Genomic DNA, 23,560 nt, shown 5'->3' with positions numbered 1-23,560 from the left:
CAATGTCCTTGTTTATAAGGTCCATGATAATGCATTCCATGGCCTTGCAGATCAAGCTAGTTAGGTGATCGGCCTAAAATTGCCTGGGTCAGTGGATACTCCACCTTTGTGTAGAGAGATGGCAGTGGCTGTCCTCCATTCGGCTAGGACGAAGCAAGTGCTCAAGCTTTGGTTGAATAGGGTGCCTATTGGAGCTGAAAGCTCATGCCTGAGTTCATGTAGGATGCAGCCAGGGATGTTGTCGGGTCCATGGAGACTATTTTTTTGCCTTTGAGAGAGCATTAAAGACCTGCTCCCTGGTGATGAGGGGGGCAGGTGCTCAGAATACCCTGGTTTACTGATGGGGGGACAGGGGGGTGAAGTTTTCACTGAACCTGTCTGCCAGCAGGTTGGTTATATCTATGGTGTTTGTGTATGTGGTGTTCTTGACCACCAGTTCAGAGCAGATTTGTGTGTTGCCTTTGAAATATCATGGAGAGTAGCAGGATAAAAAAGATAGCTGGGTGCATGAGAACCAGGATAAAAAAGTGCCCAATCCTGGTAGGTGCACTGGTGCCAGGAATGGATAAAATGGCAGTGTGGAATCTTCAAGACATGGAAATATTCCTACAATGGGGCCAGGCCCAGGGGGGACATGCCCCCCCTGTTGTAGAAGAAAGTAGTAGTTCACAAAAATCACAAAAATTGATAGGCCAGAAAAGAACCATAAAAATGACAGAGAGGACTATTGAGGATAAGAAAGAAATTATGTACTGTTACTACTATGCAAGAAGCCCAGAATTTCCAGACAGAAGATGCACAAAAAGATTAAGAGAAAAAGTAGAGGAAAGAAAAAATACTTGCACAAGAAAAACTGTCAGAAGTTTCAAATAAATATTTGTGTAGCTAGGTTAAGAAGGGAGGTGATGATTACTGATCAGCAGTATGGTTTCATGCCAGGAAAGAGCACTACAGATGCGATTTTTGCTCTGAGAATGTTGATGGAGAAGTACAGAGAAGGTCAGAAGGGGTTGCATTGTGTCTTTGTGGACTTAGAGAAAGCATATGACAGGGTGCCTAGAGAGAAGTTGTGGTATTGTATGAGGAAGTCATGGGTGGCAGAGAAGTATGTAAGAGTGGTACAGGATATGTACAAGGGTAGTGTGACAGCGGTGAGATCTGCTGTGGGAGTGACAGATGCATTTAAGGTGGAGGTGGGATTACATCAAGGATCAGCTCTGAGCCCTTTCTTATTTGCACTGGTGATGGACAGGTTGACAGACAAGATCAGACAGGAGTCCTCGTGGACTATGATGTTTGCAGATGACATTGTGATATGTAGTGAGAATAGGGAACATGTTAAGGAGACCCTGGAGAGGTGGAGATCCGGACTAAGATGGAATATATGTGTGTGAATGAAAGGGAGAATAGAGGAATGGTGAGGATGCAAGGAGTAGAAATGGCGAAGGTCGATGAGTTTAAATACTTGGGATCAACAGTTCAGAGTAATGACAAGTGTGGAAGAGAGGTGAAGAAGAGAGTACAGGCAGGGTGGAGTGAGTGGAGAAGAGTGTCAGGAGTGATTTGTGACTGACGAGTACCAGTAAGAGTGAAAGGGAAGGTCTACAAAAGGGTAGTGAGACCAGCTATGTTATATGAGTTGCAGACAGTGGCATTAACAAAAAGGCAGGTGTCAGAGCTGGATGTGGCAGAGTTAAAGATGTTAAGATTTGCACTGGGTGTGATGAGGGTAGACAGGATTAGGAATAAGTATATTAGAGGGTCAGTCCAGGTTGGACGGTTCGGAGACAAAGCCAGAGAGGTGAGATTGCGTTGGTTTGGACATGTGCTGAGGAGGGATGCTGGGTATATTGGGAAAAGGATGCTAAGGATGAAGCTAACAGGTAAGAGGAAAAGAGGAAGGCCTAAGATAAGGTTTATGGATGTTGTTAGAGAGGATATGCAGATGGTTGGTGTGACAGAGCAAGATGCAGAGGACAGGAAGAAATGGAAACAGGTGATCCGCTGTGGCAACCCCCTAACCGGGAAAAGCCGAAAGAAGAAGAAGAAGAATACAACAGATTTAAGAAAAACATTACAAAGACCTAGAAAATCTTGGGCCGTTTGGAAAACGAAGTGACTGAGGAAGTGTGAAAATATAAGGAGAAAAATGTAGAGAATTTCAAAAGGTATAAAAAAGAAATATGGACATGGGAAAGAAACAGAGATCTGATATGGTGCGACATTTACGTAAAGGAAAACGCCAAATTAATATATACAAAAAAAGCAGCCCAATAGATATTCAAAGAGAAACACAGGCAAAGGCTTCCAGATATGGACGATTTCACAATACAAAAAATAAGATTAGAAAGAGGGAATACAGAACAGTAAAGTAGAAGTTAAAAATAGAAGCTGAAATCATGGAATACCTGCAAAGGATTAAGTGTGGAAGTCTAACATGGTTATACCACAATATGATGGAACAACGAGTCCCCTGAGTAAGGAGAAGCAGGAGGAGTAGAAGACATCTGAAGAAGAAATATGGACATGGAAAGAGAAAGACATTTAGTATGGTGAAACATTTATGCAAAGGAGAAAGCAAAACTAATGAATACAAAAAGAGCAGCACCAAAGAGATTTGAAGAGAAATACAGGCAAAGGCATCCGGATATGGAAAATTTTACAATACAAAAATAAGAAAAAAAAGAGGATTAGTAAAGGAAAAGTTAAAGAAATAGAGATTGAGGTTGTGGATTACCTGGGAAGTGAAGGATTTAATATAGAAAATCTAATTTGGAAAACATCACAGCAGGATACAGCAATGGATCTCCAAATTGAGGAGAAACCAGTGGAGTAGGAAATATCTGATCAGTTGCATTATGAAGATACACTGGAGCCTTGCATGGGAAGCCAGTACAAAAGTTCAGATGGAGTTGCGCAGCAAGGGAAGGGATAGAAAACTGTGGCAACTCTGACACAGTCAGTGTTGTGGAGTGATAGACCAGTGAATTTCCATAATAAAGAGCAACAGATGACACAGGATGAAGCTAATGGGAATGTGGCACAGAAAAATGTAATGGAACTTTCTGTAGAATGCCTGCAGGACATGAAGAGCAAAAAATGTGCCCTCAGTATATAAGAAAATGATCTAAGAGAAGAGTTATGGACATGTACATTAAGATCAATGAAAGAAACAGACTACAGAAAGGCAATAAAACCCAAAAAGTTAAAAGTTTGATAAAACAAATGAACACAGTAAGTAGGACTGTTTATAGAGATTCTTGCGATACAACAGAAGTAAATAGAACATATTATCATGCAGCTAAATTAATAACAGATAAAGTTTTACCAGAAAAACACAGGACAGTAAGGAAAAGGAAGGGGAGAAATCAAATGCCATCATGGAAGTATCAAAAAGAGAAAACTATAAAGCAATTAAGATAAGAGGTGCCACTGTTAGAAGAGTGTAGAAGAGGGAACACATCAACAAAAATACTCAGAAAGATAGATGTTATAAAAGCAATGCACAGTATCAGAACAGATCAGGATCCATCGTGCACTATCACAAACAATAAACTAAAAATATCAGCACAGGCAGAAAAACGTAGAAGATATGCAGATAAATATAAAGAAAAAGTGTAAAATAAGCAATTTATTGATGATTCAAAAATGTTTTATTGAGAACTGGGAAATAAGGAAAAAGGAATTAAAACACCACCAAAAAAAGAAGTAGAAGATATGTTTTGGAGAAATATCTATGAAGATACTATGGAATGTCATAAAATATGTTAAATGAATAAAAGAAGTAAAAGACAGAATAAGAAGCTCAAATGTAAAGGATACGAAATGGGATGGCGTTACTGGCAGAGAGATTAAAACAAAGTTGAGAAAAACACTTAATTGGAAAACCCCAGGCCCAGCTGCAGTACCTGACTTCTGGGTAAAAGTATTAACATCTTTACATGAAGATTTAGCTATGAGTAAGTACTATTAATATGCGCACTCCAAACAGACAACAACCTGGTTAACAACAGAAAAAACAATGCTTCTGTTTAAGAGAGAACCTGCAAGCTACCCTAAAAACTACAGACCAATTACTTGCCTTCCGACATCCTATAAACTATGCACTGGAATTGATGCCTACAGAGTTTATAATCATTCAGAAGAAATATCAACCGTGGCAATAGAGCAAAAGCTTAATGAAAGAAAGTCATTTGGAACAAAGGATTATTTGTTGCTAAATAAAGTCAAAATGTAGAACTGTAAAAAGAGAACTGAAAGCACAACTGCAAGTGATCAAAACTTTTTTAGATGAGACAGGGGCATGGAGAAGTAAATATCGTGGGAAGAAATATTCAGGGAATTGTTATGGCTAGGCTTGCATAGGCCCTAGGGCCGATAGCCTAGTACCAACCTATGAACCTATATATAAATGTCGTTTGGTCTTGATAAATGTACAAAAGCTAGCTTTAAAGCAGGAATGGTGCAGCACCAAGAAAATATCAATTTGGGACAGGAATGTGACATAAAGGAACTCAAGCAAATGGGAATGTATAAATATTTGGGAATTGATGAAGGATAAACAATAAAACATGAATAAATGTGCATAAAACCTATTAAAGGATATTTTAGAAGACTTAAATTAATACTGAAAACAGCGTTGACATCTAGGAGCAATGTCCAAGCTATAAACCGTTTGCGCTTCCTCTCCTAAAGTACAGTTTTGGAGTGATTGACTGACCCCAAAAGGTAACGGATAGATTAGACATGAAAACAAGAAGGATGTTTCATGTTTATCAAATGATTTATAAAAATCAGTGCATACCAAGACTATATATTCCCTGTTCTGAAGGAGGTATGGGCCTCTTTGAAACTGATTACATCTATAGATCTGCAATTGTAGGACTGCATAGATATCTGCTAACCTCACAAGACCCAAATATAGTGAAAGTTTTAAACATGAGGAGAAAAAGTCTAAGATGACTTCCCTGCCTATAGTTTAGCAGAAGCATATCAGTGTCAAGCGAGAATGGAAATCAAACCAGAAGTATATAAAACTCAAGCAGCAAATGAATGTGCCTAAAAACAAAAGCCAGAACATAAGGTGAAGGATCAGATGAGAAGGCAAGAAATGTGGAAAATGAATAAATATAGTTGCAAGTATAGAAAACCGTTGAACAAATTCATGTTGATCAGGATCGAACACAGGAATGGTTAAGTAGAGGTGAATTTAAACCAAAGGACGAAAGATTAATATTGGAGGTCCAAGACAGTAGACTACGCACACATTGGTTTACAAAGTCCACTGAAAACGTGCAGGAAACAGAAAAATGTAGGTTTTGTAAAACAGAATTGGAAGCAGTCGCACATCTTTTTGTTGGTTGTGATATACTAATGGCAGAAGGACTGTATACTGAAAGACATAATGATGTGGCAAGACTATTGCATTGGGGATTGTGCAAACATTATAATACTGAAATAGCTGAAAACATTGGAAACATAAGCCACAAGACATTACAGAAAATGATAGAGTTTAAATTACACGGGATCACCCATTACCAACAGTTGAAAAAACAGATGCGAGAAAACAAGACATAGTTGTCCATAGGTTCATAGGTAGGTACTAGGTTATTGGCCCTAGGGCCTCTATACACCTAGCCAAAAAGGTACCCAGGTTTTCGCCACCCAAGAAAATTATTTTCCTGTGCCCCTGTTGAGCAGAGCCAAGGAAGTGATCCCCGGGGTGAATTTCCTATCTCCCATCCAATCAAGATTTTTCTTGAAGAGTGCTAATGAGGAACTTTGTTTGATATAGATAGGTAGTTTGTTCCAGAGTATGGGAAGTCTCTGGGACAGGAATCTATCCCTCCAGCATGTTTTGTTTTTTGTGGTGACAAGGTTTAGGTCCCTAGAGCATGTTGCTCGGAGGGATTGGGATTTCTTTTAAGTGGAGCATGTCCAACAGCTCTGGGTTTGACATAGCTTTGTATGTTAGGCAGAGATTGCCTCTGAGTAGAAGATATGCGATTGAGCAAAGCTGGAGTTTTTGAGATGGTCTGCATAGGGCATCTGTTTGAGGCCAGGAATCCTCTTTGTGAGGTATTTCTGCGGCCTTTCAAGTTGTTGTAGATGTCTTGTGAGGTACATACCAAAAGGGGCGTTGTACTCTATAATGGGTCTAATGAGTGATGAGTAGAGGGGAACAATGACCTCTTTTTTCCTGGATGAGAAACCTTTTGTGATGAGGTGTGCCACTTAGAAGGATTTCCTGACTACTGTGGCGACGTGATTATCAAAGGAGAGACTACTGTCCACCTGTGTTCCAAGGTCTCTTATCATACTTTCGGTGTTAAGTAGACTAACACCTACGTGGTAGTTCATGGGTAGAGAGTTTTTACCAAAAGGGATGACAATGCACTTTTTGGCATTGAGCTTGAGGTCATGGCTTTGACACCAGGCATGTGTCTCAGTGATTCCCTTTTGTAGGATGTCCACATGTTAGGAGTTTCGATTATGGCTCCTAGTTTGCAGTCATCTGCGAACTTCGTTAGCCAAAGTCCTTCTTTGTTAGCCTGTACTTTTGAGAAGTAGAGAGGACCCAGGACTGAACCCTGTCGTACTCCACTTGTCACTGGTCTGAAGTCGAATTTGGAGTCTGCTACTTTCACAGTGTCGGTTCTGTCAGTGAGCCAGTTGGCAACCCATCTTGTGACATAGGGATTTATACCTAGTTTAGTGAGTTTATCTATAATTCCAGAGTGGGGGATGGTGTTGAAAGCCTTGGCGAGATCTAGATGGGCTATGTGAACCACCTTACCTTCATCTACGGCTTTGGTGACCGCTTCAAAGAAGTCTATCGAGTTTAGGAGATGTGATCTGCCTTTTACAAACCCGAACTGGGTGGGGTCCAGAGTTTGGAGACTACCAAAGTCATTGTTTATAAGTTCCATGATGATATGTTCTATAGCCTTGCAGACCAGTCTCATCAGGCTAATGGGGCGATAGTTCCTGGGGTCCGTGGTGGCTCCCCCTTTGTGGAGTGGGATAACCATCACTGTGCACCATTCAGTGGGCACAAAGCATGAGGTTAGGCTATGACTGAACATGGTACTTAGGTGGGGTGCCAGTTCGTTCTGTAGTTCGTGTAGAATCCAGCTTGGGATGTTGCCGGGTCCCATGGATGCTGTGTTCTTGGCTTTGGGAGAGTGTGATTTTTACCTGTGCAGCCGTGATTACAGGAACTTTGCATTTTTCTGGCATAGAGATGGGCCATTTAGGGGGTGAGGTGGGGGTAAAGTTAACACTGAACCTATCTGCCAGGATGTTGGCAATATCAGTTGGTTGTGTATATTTAGTGCCATTGTGCTGCAACTCAGAGCAGATCTGAGTGTTGCCAGTGAGATTCTTGACATACCTATAGAATGCTTTGTGGTTGTCTTTAGAACCAGTGGCGATTTTGTTTTCGTAACTAGCTTTGTAGGATTTTATGAGGGATCTCAGCTTTTTACTGAGTCTGATCACGGAGTTCCCGCCAATCATGTGATTTTACTCTTTTTTGCAACAGTTTCTTTCTTCTGTTGTAGAGTTTGTTTATGGCAGGGGACCACCAGATTGGCTTCCTTTTTTTGGAGGATAGCATCTTGGTTCTGTTACGGATTGCATGATCCATGCACTCGTGTAAGTGCTTATAAAGTGCATTTGTGTAGGATTCAGCAGTCGTACCTCTACTGTCCGTCTGCATGGGTGTTGTGAAGTTTTTCACTTCTGTCTTAAGAAGCGTGAAGTTGGCTTTGGAGAAATTTTTTACTGTGGTTTTCCTAATGGGGGGTGGGGGTGGGATGTGGATGTCTACGGTGATTAGCTTGTGGTCGGATCTGACCAACGAGGAATTGACCTCTGGTTTGGAACACCAGCTGCCTATGTTGGTAATGACCAGGTCTAGGATATTGCTGCCCCTGGTGGGGGTGTGGATAAGTTGATCCAAGGTGCTGGAATTTATGAATTCCAGAAAACATTGAGCAAAAGAGTCGGTACATGAGTATTTTTCCCAATTAATGGTGGGGTAGTTGAAATCGCCCATTATTAGGGTGTTAGGTTGTACCCTGATATTTTCCAGTGTATCAAGAAATGAGGAGTGGAAATCCTGGGGCATGGTGGGGGATCTGTAGCAAGCTACAATTTGGATTGTGGTCTTGCCCAGAGTTAGTTGCAGTTGGATAATCTCGGATGCATTATGCTGAGCAACTAGCCTGGAGGTGTGGATATCCTTAATGAATATGGACACGCCTCTGCCTTTAGTGTTTCAGTCCAGGTCAGGTGGCCGAAAGGTGTGGTATGCATTATAGCCTAGTAATGCAGGGGTGCTCTCTGGAGCCTTGAACCAGGTCTATGTCACTGCACAGATGTCAATGTTCTCCATTTTAAGGAGTGCCTCGAATGAGTGCATTTTGAGGTTTAGACTTCTAGCATTGAGTAGCATTACCCTCAGATTTTGCTTGCTTGTACCGGTTACGGTGGTGAGTTTGTCATTTGAACCTTGCCTAAAGAAGGCACTATAGGGGTGGCAAGAGCCTTAACCAGTATCTGGAAATCCAAGAGCGACAGGTGCAGGCCATCTCTGACAAAGCATCGTGGTCTGTCGATCATGTCATCCCAGGCAGGCAGATACTGGATCCCCTTAGAATGACACCAGTAGCTTAGCCAATTACTGAAGTCAATCATTTTGTCCTTGTACTGTGGTATCATTCTGGGTGATGGCAGGATGCTACTCAGGGCTAGGGTCATACCTGACTGGGCTACAAGATCGGACAGCTCCTGCATGTCTCTTTTCATGTAGTCCAGGGAGGTACATCTCAGGTCATTCACACCAACATGGACAGTGACAGAGTCATATTTGTACTTGTTGTGGAGTGACCTGAGTGCGTGCATAATGTGGCGGATCCTGGCACCAGACAGACAGCTGACAGTAACTTTCTCCTTGTTTAGCCTGGTGAGCGGAGCATCAGTATGCCTGACTATAGAGTCACCTATGACTAGAGTGTTGTGTACATTGTTATGCCTTATGGGCTGTGGTTGAGTGGCACACTGAGTTTGTGGGCTATGTGTCATTTGGGTTGTGCTGGGAGGTGGAGGTTGCTTGCGTTTCTGCTTTGGAGGTCCCTGTTGCTTGGGCAGATTTGTATTGAGAGCCTCCGTGACTGTAGGTGTGTGTTTTGTGTTTCTATGTGTGCGATTTGGTGGTGTAGGTTTTGAGGGACTATGTGATGAGTGTGGTGTGGTGCAAGTGTTCACCCTCTCTTCTGGACTCTCTAGTCCAGTCTTGGGTGAAGAGAGCTTTGCTTCCAGTTTGGCTATATAAGTGCATCTCTCACAGGTTGTAGTGTTGGGTGGTAGGAGGAGAGGGTTGTCTGTGTACATGAGGCAATTGCTGCATTGCCCCAAGATACCCCTTAGACATGCCTGGATAGGTGCTTATTTATTACGTACTAAAACCTGTTTTCCTCTAGACAAGTGAGGAAAGTTGAATGCTGTAGTAATTTGTAGCTTATTTAGTGCTTACGAGTTCTGAACAAGTGCTGAGCTCAAAGAAACAAATTTGCATGCTAAAACTAAAAAACTGGCTAGTTCTAAGGGAAAATTTGAAGAGCAGACATTACGGTGCCGGGAATAACTTACCCCTAGCTAAGCGGCATGGCTCAAAAGCCTATAATACAGCAAATCTGTATCTGGACTAGACTACTAACAGGAAAGGCAGGAAACAAGCTTAGAATTTTTTTTTTTGTTAAGTGGAAAGGGAGTAAGGAGGAGCAGAAAGAATGAGGTAATGACACTAAACTGGGAGGAGTGTCCCATATCAAATTTACAGTAGGGACGGGCAACTGCAAAGCCACCAAGTATAAGAACAGGATACCAATAAGGAGGGAGGGTAGGAGACAAAAATCAGAACAAACAAACCTAAACAGGTACTTAACAAATATAGAAAATTTCCAGTTAATACCTCAAGCACAGTGAAACTAGCTAGAAAAATATGCAGCAGACAATAAAAGTGCTATAAATAACTCGTAAAAATAAGCAAAAAACAGGATACTCAGGATGTTATATATCGCAGATCAGGGTTTGCTCAGTGCCCTTCCTCCGATTAGCTCAGTGTGAAGCATGGTTTTGGAATTATTGATGCAAACATGAACAAGCAATATCTGACACCTAGAAACGTCAGTAGGAGTTAACTGCAGATGCACCTGGAGGTGCCACTCGGATGTAATGAGTCAAAAGAACGAACTCCTGGAACAGCGAATGAAAGGAAGACAAAAGTAGCATTGATTACTGAAATTGCTAAACCCAGTGATTACAGTGTCTTATGTACAGAGAGATGCAAAGTCAGAAAATATCAGGATTTGCAGGGAAAAATGAGGGCAATGTGGAAGAAGGATACCCAGACAGTTCCAATAGTAGTAGGAGCAACAGGTCTTATTAAAAACAAGAATTTGCAATAGTACGTAGATATGTTACTGATACATGTAACAACATATGAACTGCAGGAGGAGTGATTACTGGGCACATTGTGGGTGCTGCGAAGAACATGTGTACTACATGAACTACAAAATGAATTGGCACCTCACCCACGTGTCATGTTTAATCACAGTCTCACCTCAGGCTTCGTGCCCACTGAGTGGTGCACAGCTATAGTTATCCCACTCAACAAGGGGGGGATACACCTTGGATCCCGGGAACTACCGTCCCATCAGTCTGATGAGCCTGATCTGCAAGGGCATGGAACACATTACCATGGAACTTATAAACAAATACATTGGCAACCTTCAAACACTGGACCCCACCCAGTTTGGGTTTGTGAAAGGCCGATCTTGTCTCCTGACCCTGACTGACTTCTTTGAATCGGTCTCCAGAGCTGTGGACGAGGGTAAGCTGGTCCACACAGCCTATCTGGACCTCATCAAGGCCTTCAACACCATCCCCCACTCTGGAATCATAGATAAACTTACTAAGCTGGGCATAAATCCCTACATCACTCGATGGGTTGCCAATTGGCTTACTGACAGAACCCAGACTGTAAAAGTAGCTGACTCCAAATCCAGCTCCAGACAAGTGACAAGTGGAGTCCCTCAGGGTTCAATCCTGTGACCATTCTTGTTTGGTATCTACTTCTCTGAAGTACAGGCCAACACTAAGGGACTCTGGCTAACAAAGTTTGCAAATGACTGCAAACTTTGCCATTACTGAATCCCCAAATGATATGGATAATCTACAAAAGGGCCTTACAGAAACAGATGCTTGGTGCCAGAGCCATGGGCTCAAGCTCACTGCCAAGAAATGTATAGTTATCCCCTTTGGAAAAAAACATGTACCCATGAATTACCACACAGGTGGCAATACACTAAACATCGAAAGTGTGATGAGAGACTTAGGGACACAGGTGGACAGTGGTCTCACCTTCGATAATCACATCGCCAGAACAGTCAGGAAATCCTTCTATGTGGCACACCTCATCACCAAGGGCTTTTCATCCAGGAAAAAAGGAGGTCATTGTCCCACTGTACTCATCCCTCATTAGACCCATTATAGAGTATAACGTCCCATTTGGTATGTAGCTCACAAGACATCTGCGACAGCTGGAAAGGCCACAGAAATACCTCACTAAAAGAATCACAGGCCTAAAGCAGATGGCATATGCTGACCGTCTAAAAAAACTCAAGCTATACTCTGTGGCATATTGTCTACTCAGAGGTGATCTCTGCTTAATATACAAGGCCATGTCAAACCCAGAGCTGTTGGACATGCTACACTTAAAGAAATCCCAATCCCTCAGAGACGCACGCTCCAGGGATCTAAACCTTGTCATACAATGAACAAAACATGCTGGAGGGATAGGTTCCTGACCCAGAGACTCCCTCGACTCTGGAATAGACTGCCCATACATGTCAAGCAGAGCGCCTCTTTGGCCCTCTTCAAAAGGAACCTTGATGACTGGATGAGAGATAGGACATTCACCCAAGGGATCACATCAGTCACTCTGCTAGACAGGGGTCCAGGGAAGTAAATACTGTGGGTAGAAATAGCCAGGGAATTGTTATGGCTAGGCTTGTATAGGCCCTAGGGCCGTTAGCCTAGTACCAACCTAAGAACCTATGAACACTTCTGGCTAACATCAAAGACTGAAACAATACTAATTTCATGAACTTTAATCATACTTTGACTTAGGAATGCGGTCCATTCCCGTCACGGTATTAGAAACCCAGAAGACTTGCAGAAATTAGAAAAAAAAAATAAAACTAAACTGAGAAACAGATACTACCTGTTCATGTACACAGTGATATGACAAAGCGGCAGAAGATTTAGTATTCATGAAGATCCCATATGCTTTGTGTTGTTCTTCATACCATGTATTTGGCCACAGAATAGGTGTTGTGAGGGTTTACCATCATAATGTTGACTGGTGGATGGTCAATCGAGTATGTACGAAAGGAGTGTGGCAACATCCCAAAACTGTGAATGCAAATGTTACGAATTGCAAAATCCTGTCCCCTTTCTGACCCATGTTAGCACTTGTTTTTGAGTGCAGAGCGGCTGGAAATGTCGATTTCAGTGTTTTTGCGACATTTTCACCATTCGGCATTACTGGATTCGCTGACAAAAGTCGCTCATATGCAGAGTCAAGCAATGTGCACTCAACAATATTGTAGTAAACCATTGCGAGCACATCTTTGCAGATATAAGGTGTTAGGTAAAATGCATATACATATCAGTGTGTGTTTTTATGAGAGATACTTTAAGAATAAAGCTGTAGTTCAACTTTTAAGTTGGAATCTCAAAAGTGTTTGGATGCAGCCACAAACAAGGGCATGGAGTTGAGTGTCATAACAGCAGCCAACACAGAACTGTCAGAGAGACATACAGAGATGGACAGAGAGACACAGCAAAGCTAGAGTCTTAACAGTGTACTGGGTATATGCAAATGACCCCTTAAGGACAAGAATCCTTCAGTTGTAAGAAACAGAATTGCAGGCTCAAGCTAAGAATGGCAAAAAATAAGGATGGATTTAAATACATACAAGCAATGACTAAAAATTCTACCTTTCAGCTCCAGGTCTAGGGTTCAGTTCTGACCTCCAGTAAATGTCTGAAAGAGGATCTGCATGTTCCTTTAATGTCTTCAAGTTTTTTGTGTGAGGGGATACATCAGTTTCTACCCGTATCCCAAGAACAATCTGACCGAATTGCTAAAATAAAAATCTGTATAAACAGCATCTACCCTTGCTTTTATGGCCCAAAATACATCAGAAAAATGTATGTAAAGAACCTGCACATGTATTTTGTTAATCAAATAAGTGAAATATAGGGAATCATAAGAATTGAATATAAAATAGCAAATGTGGAAATAATGCACTGAAAGAATTGGTATTTTTATGAAGTGATAGACATTCTTAAGTAATAAAGAGTCTAAGTATGCAAACTAAATAAAAATGTAGGAACAGAACAAGAAAAAAAGAGGAGAGGAGGAGGAGGGGGATGTGGAGTAGTGAAGGACTGGGAAAGTGATAAGAAATTTGAGGAGGGAAAAATAGGGAAGAGGGGATGAAGGATAGCAGGAAAGGAATATTAGGCTGTGATCATACATCTCAGCCTCTTAGAGCAAGAAATCTGGACAAAGCCATAAAGAAAAGTAGGACAAAGGCCCAAAAATAGGGACATTTTTAAATATTGCTCTTACAAACTTAGAAAGTTGACTGAATAACAGGTTTTCCATTAGCATGAATTTTCTGAAGGGTATGAAGTCTGAAACTCAAATGTCTGTCATTATTTTCTAACTTTAATCTGTAATGATCTGCCATTAATTAAAAAACACACATTTATGAAAAATGGACCAAAAACATGAGGAAAAAATCTAGACATTCTCCGAAAATCTGTACAGTTGAGAGGTATGGCTGTCATACAGGTAACTGAGGTGCAGACAGTGTAATGAAGAAGACAGCCAACACTAGTTAAAGAGGGAAGTGATTAATAAAAGGAAATAAGCCATGTGAAACTAGTGAAAGGAAAGAAACAGAAGTGAGGAAGAGGGAGAAGTGTGAAAGGGAGAAGAAAGGTGAAATGACAATGTTATGACAAACAACTCAGTACCTCTCAGTAATGGCAGAATTAAGATTATTCTTACCTTGAGCATATGGAGTTCCTGCTGCTCCAGATGCCAGGAGTTTTGCTATACTTGGTATCAAAACTCCATTGCTATAGGCACCTGCAAGAATGCAATCCACAACAAAGCTTTTGTTAAATCAATAATGGGATTTATTAACCTACAATTAAATATTTTGACCGTGGTCAAAATCTGAAGTCAATGATTTGCATAGACATATGTGAGACTAACGTAAGTATACAAAACAAACAGATTTCATTGAATGGAACAAGGTCTGCTTCTTAAAAAGTGTTGATGTAAAGGTCAGGTTTTCAAACTTTTGGGGATGATTTTACCCACAGCAGTTACAATGTAAATGGTAATTACAATGCCACTTAAGAAACAGACAAGATTTTTACACCAAAATCAACAGAATAAAATGTTACTGCTTATATTCTTTGCCCCTCTAAGAAATTGCTTGAACAAAGGAGGTGAAAACAATGGTGGGTCACAATCATAGTGAGCTGAAATTGCTGCAGCATGAATCTTAATGGAAGAGAAAGACAAACCTTTGTCCAATAACTCAGTAAGATATTGAAGAGCCACACTCAAATTAGGCTCAGAAATCTCCAAATTGTTTGCTGCTCCAAAATAAAAATCTCTTCCATTTTCTGCGTACACTTTCCTTGTACTAGGTCTTCTGGCTTACATAATCACAATTAAAACTTGATGAGGAAGGTGAGACCTGGTGTCTTTCAAAAGAGAATATGCCAGGCTGTTAGATGAAGAGAGTGAAGCTTGACATTGAGCAGATGACCGTCCCTCTGAGACAACAGGTGTGGAATCAAGGGTAAAGGCCTTGGAGCCTTCCCTCCCGGCCTCCTCAGTAATCGGTTCCAGTCCTGCCGAGGCCTATCTGGAGCTATTGAGTTCGTCCTTGCCTTGTCTTGTCTGACCTTTAGAAGCACCTTTGGAAGAAGAGGCAGAGGTGGAAAAGGCATACACATGAAGATTTTTCCAACTGAAAGAAAGAGCATCCACTTTCCAAGCTGTGTGATGAAACCCTTTGTGCAAAACTTTGGCAGCTGGTGGTTTAGTGGAGAAGCGAACAGATCTATGTCTGGAGTTCCCCATGACACTGTAAATTTTTTGAAATACATGAAGATCCAGTTTCCACTCGTGGGGATCCATGATTTGTCTGCTTAACACATCTGCTAAGGAGTTCTGTGCTCCGGCAGAAACCTTGCCAGAAGAGTTAGTTGAAAGCTGGCGCAGTCTCCCATAAAATCATTGCTTGCCTGCACAATGGGTAAGAATGTGTTCCCCTTGTTTGTTGATGTACCACATGACAGTTGTGTTGTCTGTTAGAATCAACACCTGCCCTGGAAGAAGTAACTCCTTGAAAGCCATTAATGCAAACTGGCCTGCTAACATCTCCTTCATGTTGATATGTAGATGCTGTAGTCTGGCAGGCCACTTGTCTTGTATCCACTTTCCATTTAGATGAGCTCCCCAAGCAATGTCTGAGGCATCTGTCGTTAGAATCTGACTTGCCTCTGGCCGGGTCACAGAGAGTCCCTTGTTTAGGTGACATTCCTGAGCCCACCACAAAAATTCCTTTTGAATGCAAGGTATTATTTGAATGACAGTGTCCAAATCCTGGCAGTGCTGTGTCCATACATTTTTGAGATACCATTGTAGGTTCCTCATATGCAGTTTGGCCTATGGAAGCACCAGAATACACAATGCCCTGAACCCTAAGGCTTGAAGGACTGTCCTTGCAGTCAGCCCGGGCTGAAGAGATAGTTGATGGAAGTAACTGGAAAGATTCTTTTGTTTGTCCGGGGTTAAAAGGCCATCTGGGCTGCTGTATTCAGTCTCACACCGAGAAAGCACATGTCTTGAGAGGGTACTAGACTGGACTTTATTTCGTTCACAGAATACCCTAGGCATCTTAGCACTGCTATGACATATTCCAGATGCTGTAGAAGGTCTTCCTTTTCTTGAGCCAGAATCAGGCAGTCGTCCAAGTAAGGATAGATTTGAATTCCTTTTAGCCTGAAGTAAGCTATCACTGGAGCCAGAACCTTTGTGAATACTCTGGGCAGTAGATAAGCCAAAGGGCAATGCAGAGAACTGATAATGAGAATTTCCAGCTCGAAACGCAGATACTTCCTGCAACTTAGTCTTATAGGCACATGAAGGTAAGCTTCCTTGAGATCTAAAGTTACCATCCAGTGATCTTTGCCCAGCAGAGGTAAAAGCTGTTGTAACGTCAACATTTTGAACTTGGGAATGTCCAGATAAGTGTTGAGGATAGATAAATCCAAAATTGGTCTCCACGTGTTCCCCTTCTTTGGTACTAGGAACAGGCGAGAATAAAATCCTAGGCCCCTTTCTGGCACAGGAACTGGCTGAATGGCCCCTATTTGGAGCAACAGAGAAATTTGAATGTGAGCCTTTGTTTTTTCATGAGGAGGAATGTCTGGCATGCCTTTGAAAGGAGGCAAGGTATGGAAATAAAACCTGTAACCGTGGTGAATGATATCCAGAACCAATCTGTCTTGGGTAATTAAATCCCAATTTTCTTTGAAAAGAGACAGCCTTCCACCCAAAGGTGCTGCCAGGCGAGCTACTGGCAGCTGAAAAGGCAGGTCATTGGGTCTGCTTACGAAAGGACTGACCCCTGCCCTCACCAGAAGTCTGAGCAGGTGAACTCCTGTCTAGGCCTAAAGAACCTGAGCTCTGCCCCTACCACGTCTAGACCTACCCCTAGACTGGGAATCATAAGCAGGATAAGTCCATCCCTTAGTAGGCCAATTTCTACTAAACTTGGAGGCTGCACCTGCAAAAATCTTTAACAGTTTGCATAGACTTAGCCTTGTCCTCCATTTTCTTTAAAACTGCTTCCACAGGCGAACCAAACAACACATCAGACTGTAAAGGAGCATCCAAAATCCTTGTCTTAACATGCTCAGCTAAATTCTGATCTCTCAACCAGGCCTCGAAGAACAGAACCAGTGGCAGCCACCCTGGAGGAGGCCTGCACAGCATCAAAACCACATTGCAAAGGAATGTTTGCCCACCTGTTTACGAACCCCACATGAACTAAATCCTGCAACTCTTTACACTCAATACCTTCCTTGCGACATCCACCTTAGATTTCAACTGTGAAAGAAGATAATTGGAAATATTTTAACATGTAAAACCCAGCGACAGTTCAAGCCCTCCTTGGCTAAAAGTGGAAGTAGCACACTTTCTTTCCCCATCTATCCGGCCCTTGCCCTCTTTATCAGGAGGGGACAGGATTTTTAACAACTGAAGCCTTCACTCCTTTAGGCCCTGAGAAACAGTTTTCCCGGGTCTGCTAGGACTCTTTAAAAAGATGCCCATGAGCTTCAGGCACCCTATAGTACCCTATCCCGGTTTAACTGGGGCGGAGGCAGAATCAGGATTCAGGAAGCCTCACCACAAAAACATCTTCCCACCACATTCAAAACAGGAGGTATAGCTAAAGGCCTATGCTGGGGTAAAACAAGAATTCCCTAAGCCTTTTCCTGGAATCAGAGAAATCTTGACCTTCCCATTTAAAATGCTCCCTCATGGAATGCAGAGTCTCTGAAAATGAAAAATCCTCAGGAGGAGAAGCAGAAGGAGTAGAATCATCCACATCAGAATCAGAATAAGGAGGTACTCCTGCAAGTCTTCAGCGAAGACTCAGAAGCCTCGAGCATTGCTCAAAACTCTCAAACTCAGGTTCCACCCTAGGCCTCTTATCAGGAGGGGCATAGAACCTCTAATCATAGTAATCAAATCCTCTGCCATTTTAAGCATATGTTTCTTAGGCAAAGACCCTGAAGCACTAGGAGAAACCCCACTGAAGCTAAACTTGGCCTGCCTCTCAAAGAAGCCTTGGAAACAGAAGGGAGGCTCTAACCACCTTAGGAAGAGAGGGAAGAACAGCCACCTGAGAAGCCCCTCAGCCTGGCCTACTTCCTGAGAGGATACATCCTGTAACAGTAAAGTCTCTCCCTGAGACTCCAAAGAAACACCTGGCAAAACCTCCGGCTCCACTGAGCCTTCAAAGAACCGGCGTCTGGGACTGTCGGTTCCTCCCACTTTGCTGCTTTATCTTTGCGTTTTTGGCGATGGAAAATGAGGAAAGGTTCCACTGCCATTAGTGCCTGCAGCTCTGGGACTCTTCCAGCTGAAGTTATTGCTAGCAGCAAGGCAGTCTTCCATGATAGAAACTGTAGGTCTGCAGAGAAAGCTGGTTCAAAGGGAGGTAGCGTAAGTTTTTCCAGAACAAAATTGAGGTCCCATGTTGGTGTAGGTGCTCTCCTGGGGGGGTCTAATGTTTTTTGCCCCTCTGAGGAACTGCCTTAGAAGTGGATGTGAAAATAAGGGTGGATCTGTGTTGTAGTGGGCTGAAATAGCTGATGCATGGATTTTAATGGAAGAAAAAGAAAGTCATTTGTGCAACATCTCAGTTAAATAATGTAGAATCTGAGGCATGTGAGGCTGAAGTGTGTTTTGGCCTTTAGCTTGGTTCCAGGTGCAAAACCTTTTCCATTTGTCCAAGTAGGCCTTCCTGGTGCTGGGCCTCCTAGCTTCCAGAATAACATCCATAACTGCTTGGGAAAGAGGAGCTGGCTGGATGCTTAGTTGATTTCCCATGCAGCCAGATTTAAGGTTTTGAGCTGGCTGTGTAGAATCTGATTGTTTTGCTGTGTGAGAAAATGGGCAATTTGTGGTAAAATCCAAGGTGGGCCCTGTGCCATATTCCTTAATAGTGGGTACCAGTGCTGGTGTGGCCAGTCTGGGGCTATGAGTATCAGTCGTGGTCTCTCCTTTCTGACTTTCAGAAGCACCTTTGTGAGGAGAGGCAATGGAGGGAAGGCATATACTGTCAGGTTTTTCCAACTGAATAAGAGTGTGTCCACTTTCCAAGCTTGATGGTGAAGTGTCCTTGTACAAAATTTTGTTAGCTGATAGTTTTGGGGGCTGGCAAACAGGTCTATGTCTGGAAGGCCCCATTTTTGAGTTGTATTGCAAATACTTGTGGATCCAGTTTCCACTCGTGGGGATCCATGATGTTTCTGCTGAGGTCGTCTGCCAATGTGTTCTTTTTTCCTGGCAGGAATTGAACTCGTAACTGAACTTGGTAAGCCAGTGCTGTGTTCCACAAGGTCATTGCTTGCCTGCATAGAGGGTAGGAGTGTGTACTCCCTTGTTTGTTTATGTACCACATTACTGTGGTGGTGTCCGTCCTTATTGCAAGTTGTCCTGGATGTAATACGTTCTTGAAGGCTGTCAGAGCATTCTGTACAGCTAGCATCTCTTTTTGATTGATGTGCAGATTTCTTTGATCTGCAGTCCATACGCCTTGAACGCACTGTCCTGCCATGTGTGCCCCCCCGGTGTAGTCCGATGCATCTGTTGTCATAGTTTGCCTGGCTGGGGGCAAGGTGAAAGGCTGACCCTTGTTGAGGTGACATGCCTGTGACCACCATAGAAACTCCTTTTGTAGGCAGGGAATGAGAGATATCATTGTGTCCAAGCTGTGGCTGTGTTGAGACCATACACTTTTTAGGTACCACTGTAATTTCCTCATATGCAGCTTTGCAAATGGTATTAGTAGTATGCAAGATGCCATGAAGCCCAAGGCCTGCAGAATTTTTCTTGCAGGGAGTTGGGTCTTTGTTGCCATTGTTTTGAAATACTGAGTCAGTTGTAGTTGTTTGTGTGGTGTCAGATAAGCCTTCTGGGCCGTTGTATTCAAGCTGGCACCCAGGAATGTCATATTTTGTGAGGGTACTAGTTTTGATTTCTTTTTGTTTACTGTGTACCCCAGGCAACGTACAAGATGTTTTACAAAAGCCAGATGTAAGAGGATGTCCTTGCTTTCTGCTTGGATGAGGCAGTTGTCCAGGTATGGGTATATTTGAATTCCTCTTTGTCTGCAGTATGCAATTACTGGTGCCAGGCATTTTGTGAAGACCCTGGGTGCAGTAGATAAGCCAAAGGGCAGTGCAGAGAATTGGTAATGGGTTGAACCTGCAATGAAATGGAGGTATCTTGTGCAACTTTGTCTGATAGGGACATGCAGGTATGCCTCCTTGAGGTCCATCGTTACTAGTCATGCTTTCTTGCCCAACATGGGAAGAAGCTGCTGTAGTGTTAGCATCTTGAATTTGGGTACTTGTAAGAAAGTGTTTACAATTGAAAGGTCCAGAATTGGTCTCCAGGCGTTGTCCTTTCTGGGGACTAGAAAGAGTCTTGAGTAAAATCCTTGGCCTTGCTCTCGTCTAGGTACCAGTTGAATGGCTCTCATGTCCATGAGAGCTGTAATTTGTTTTTGTGCCATTTTTGTGCCTCTGCCCATTGATTTTGTGGCAGGTTTGGCATTCCTCTTTTCATTGGAAGGTGTGGAAATGGAATCTGTATCCTCGTGAAATTATGTCTAGGATCCATTTGTCCTTTGTGACAATGTGCCAGTTGTCTGAAAAAAGTGAGAGTTTTTCTCTCAAGGGAACTGCCAAGAGAGTGTTGCTTGGCCAGATGAGGTGCAAGTCATTGAGTTTGCCTTCTGGTAGTTTGGGCCCTGTCTTCTCCTCCCTTCTGTGTTGCAGTGCCCCATTGTCGAGGTTTGTATTGGGCTTGTGTTTGTCCTCTGCCTCTTGGACGTCTGTATTTACCCCTCTGTGGTCTGTCAGTAGCTGGAAAGGACCAAATTTTTGTTGGCCAATTTCTGCTAAAGCGAGGGGGCTGTACCTGTAGAAAATCATTGACTGTCTGCATAGATTTTGCCTTAACCTCCATTTTCTTTAAGACTTATTCTGCTTTAACTCCAAATAGAACATCCTGCTGTAAGGGAGCATCTAGAAGCTTTGCTTTAACATGATCAGGCAGAGTTTGTTCCTTTAACCAAGCATGTCTACGTATAACAGACCCAGTGACAGCTGCTCTGCAGGAAGCCTCCAAAGAATCAAACCCACATTGTAAAGTATGTTTGCCCACCTGTTCAGTTGCATGCAACATATTCTGCATTTCTTTCAATTCAGACTGTTGAGGGAGTGTGCTCATTTTCTGTTTTAGCTGAGACATTACAAATTGCTGATATTTTAGCATGTGAAATTGGCAACTTAGTGCTCTCATAGCTAGAGTGGCTGAGGTGTAAACCTTTTTCCCCCACCTGTCTAGTGCTCTGGAGTCCCTTTCAGAGGGTACAGGATTTTTTGCCATAGAAGCCTTAGCCCCTCTGGGACCCTGGGAGTCTCTGGATCAGCAACAGGGCTTTTATAAAGGAATTTGTGGGAATCAGGCACTCTATAGTATCTGTCTGGTTTGGCTGGAGCAGGAGGCAGAGAATCTGGGTTCAAACTAGATTCTAAGTAAACATCATCCACAATATCTAAAACTGGGGGGATGGCAAGTGGTCTGTGCTGGGGGAGTAAAAGAAACTCTCTGAGCCTTTTCTTTGAGTCAGAGTAGTCCTGACCTTCCCAGTGAAAATGTTCCCTCATAGTGTGTAAAGTTTCCCCAAAGGAGTAGTCTTCAGGAGGAGAAGCTGAGGGAATAGAATCCTCAGCATCAGAATCTTCATAAGGGGAGAAGGAGTAATCTTGGTCCTCAGAGGAGCCTGAGGAAACAGACACTTGATCAGAGGAGGCATAATCTTCCTCTTGTCTAGGCCTTTTGTCGGGTGGGGGTTGGGAACCCCTGATTAAAGAGATCAAATCTTCAGCCATTTTAAGCATATGTTTCTTAGGCATGGGGCCTTGAACTGGAGAGTGAAGTGCAGTATTTTTAGGTTTAATAGGAGTCTTAAGCTTAGGATACGTTTTTATGGTGAGCGTCGTTGGTCTGAAGACACCTTCAGAAGCCAAAGGTGTTTCTGCAGCACCGACATCTCTTTCTGCAGTGTCGTCGGTAGGGGCTAAACAAAATGGCTGTGTTGGCCTAGCACTCTCCGCCAAAGGCTCCAAAGTGGTCTCGGGTTCCAAATCTGCGGTAGTCAGGGGCTGCGTCGGAGCCTCACTGAAGACCGGAGAACCGGAGACCGGTCCAGCCGTGGCCTCGGAGTCTGGCTTGGGTCTAGGCAGCCTGTCCTTATCCTTGCGTTTTTTGTGCAGGCCGGTAGTCAGTTGCTCCGACGGCATTGTGTAGTTAAATTTTCTACCGAAGTAGTGTTGTGCGAAATCAAAGCGTCTTTTTTATAGTACGCTTATTAAACCTAGCACAAAAACGACAACCAGTGACGTCGTGGTCTGGGCCTAGGCAAGGTATGCAGCAAGAATGAAAATCCTTATGAGGTATTTGCTTCCCACAAGAAATACAATTGTTAACTTTTTCTGACATCGGTCTGAGGCAAGAAAAGTTTCCTCAACGAGGTACTTACTTTATTGAAGACTTTGGATCTGAAATTCGACTTCGAAAATCTCAGGAGTCGGCCGACCGACACTTGCGAACTGCTTCTGCTTCGGGCACTGCGTGGCAAGAAAGACTGAAGAAAATGACGTCGGATGCATTATACATACCCCTGGCGCACTGATGTCAGGGAGGAAGCGACAGCAACCGACGCTGGACCAAGACGTTGGAATTCCGTCCGACTGCGGGACCGCCTGACGACAGGATAACCCAAGTGTGATGACTGCAGCAGGGTAACACGATGAACATCTTCATTTATCTGTAACCTGTGGGACAGAGCCCCCAGCTACCAAAACTCCTGGGAGGCCCTCATGGAAGGATATTCCTGAGCACCGCAGAACCAAAGGATGCTCTCCCTCTAGAGATCAAATCAAACTTATAATGAGAAATAAATGTATGTGACCTTGCCTAGGTCGCTGCTGCACAGATATCATCCAGAGAAACCCTTCACCAAAAGGCAGTAGAAATTTCCAATGATCTGGTAGAATGAGCTTTAATAGGACCAGGTGGGGACAGACCTTTATCCTTACAGACTTGCCGTATACATTGTGTAATCCATCTAGCCAAGGAGACCTTGGAAATGGCCTTGCCCAAAAAGGGTCTGGAAAAGGACACGAATAACTGGTCAGACTTACGGAATTGTTTAGTCCTGTGTAAACAGAAACAAAGCTATGAACATCTATCAAATGCAGCTTATATTCACCCTTGTTCTGGAAATTTGGAAAGAACACAGGCAGATTAATCATCTGGTTAATATTTGATTCAGAAGCAACTTTCGGTAAAGGGTTCATGCGGAGGAAAACCCTGTCTTTATGAAAGGTCAAGTAAGGGTGCATGGCAGACAAAGCTTGGATCTTAGAAACCCTTCTGGCCGAGGTAATGGCCACTAGAAAAGCTGTTTTCCAGGACATGAATTTCAAATCTACTGACGCTGCTGGTTCGAATGGGGGTGCCACCAACGCCTGTAGAACTAGGGTAAGGTCCCAAGGAAGGACAGAATCCTCAACTGGGGGACGTAAAAGA

General features: G+C 43.0%; 1 protein-coding gene across 4 annotated transcripts in view; it reads right to left on the bottom strand.

Annotated features, from left to right (window-relative positions):
• The window catches only part of PROSER1 (proline and serine rich 1), a 781,917-nt gene that overhangs the window by 208,849 nt on the left and 549,508 nt on the right, over positions 1-23,560 (bottom strand). For 2 of the 4 annotated variants that reach the window (XM_044073158.1, XM_044073159.1), the window contains exon 9: positions 14,150-14,230. The exons of the other annotated variants lie outside the window; for them this stretch is intronic. In XM_044073158.1, the coding sequence (XP_043929093.1) occupies positions 14,150-14,230 (81 nt within the window). The remainder of the gene's footprint in view (positions 1-14,149; positions 14,231-23,560) is intronic. 4 annotated transcript variants of the gene reach the window in all.

This window comes from Protopterus annectens, chromosome 5.part1, assembly GCF_019279795.1.
Source record: "Protopterus annectens isolate FY-2018-M chromosome 5.part1, PAN1.0, whole genome shotgun sequence".
NCBI lineage: Eukaryota > Metazoa > Chordata > Ceratodontiformes > Protopteridae > Protopterus > Protopterus annectens.
The sequence above is the reverse complement of the archived record's forward strand: the minus strand, read 5'-3'. Positions and strand labels throughout refer to the sequence as shown.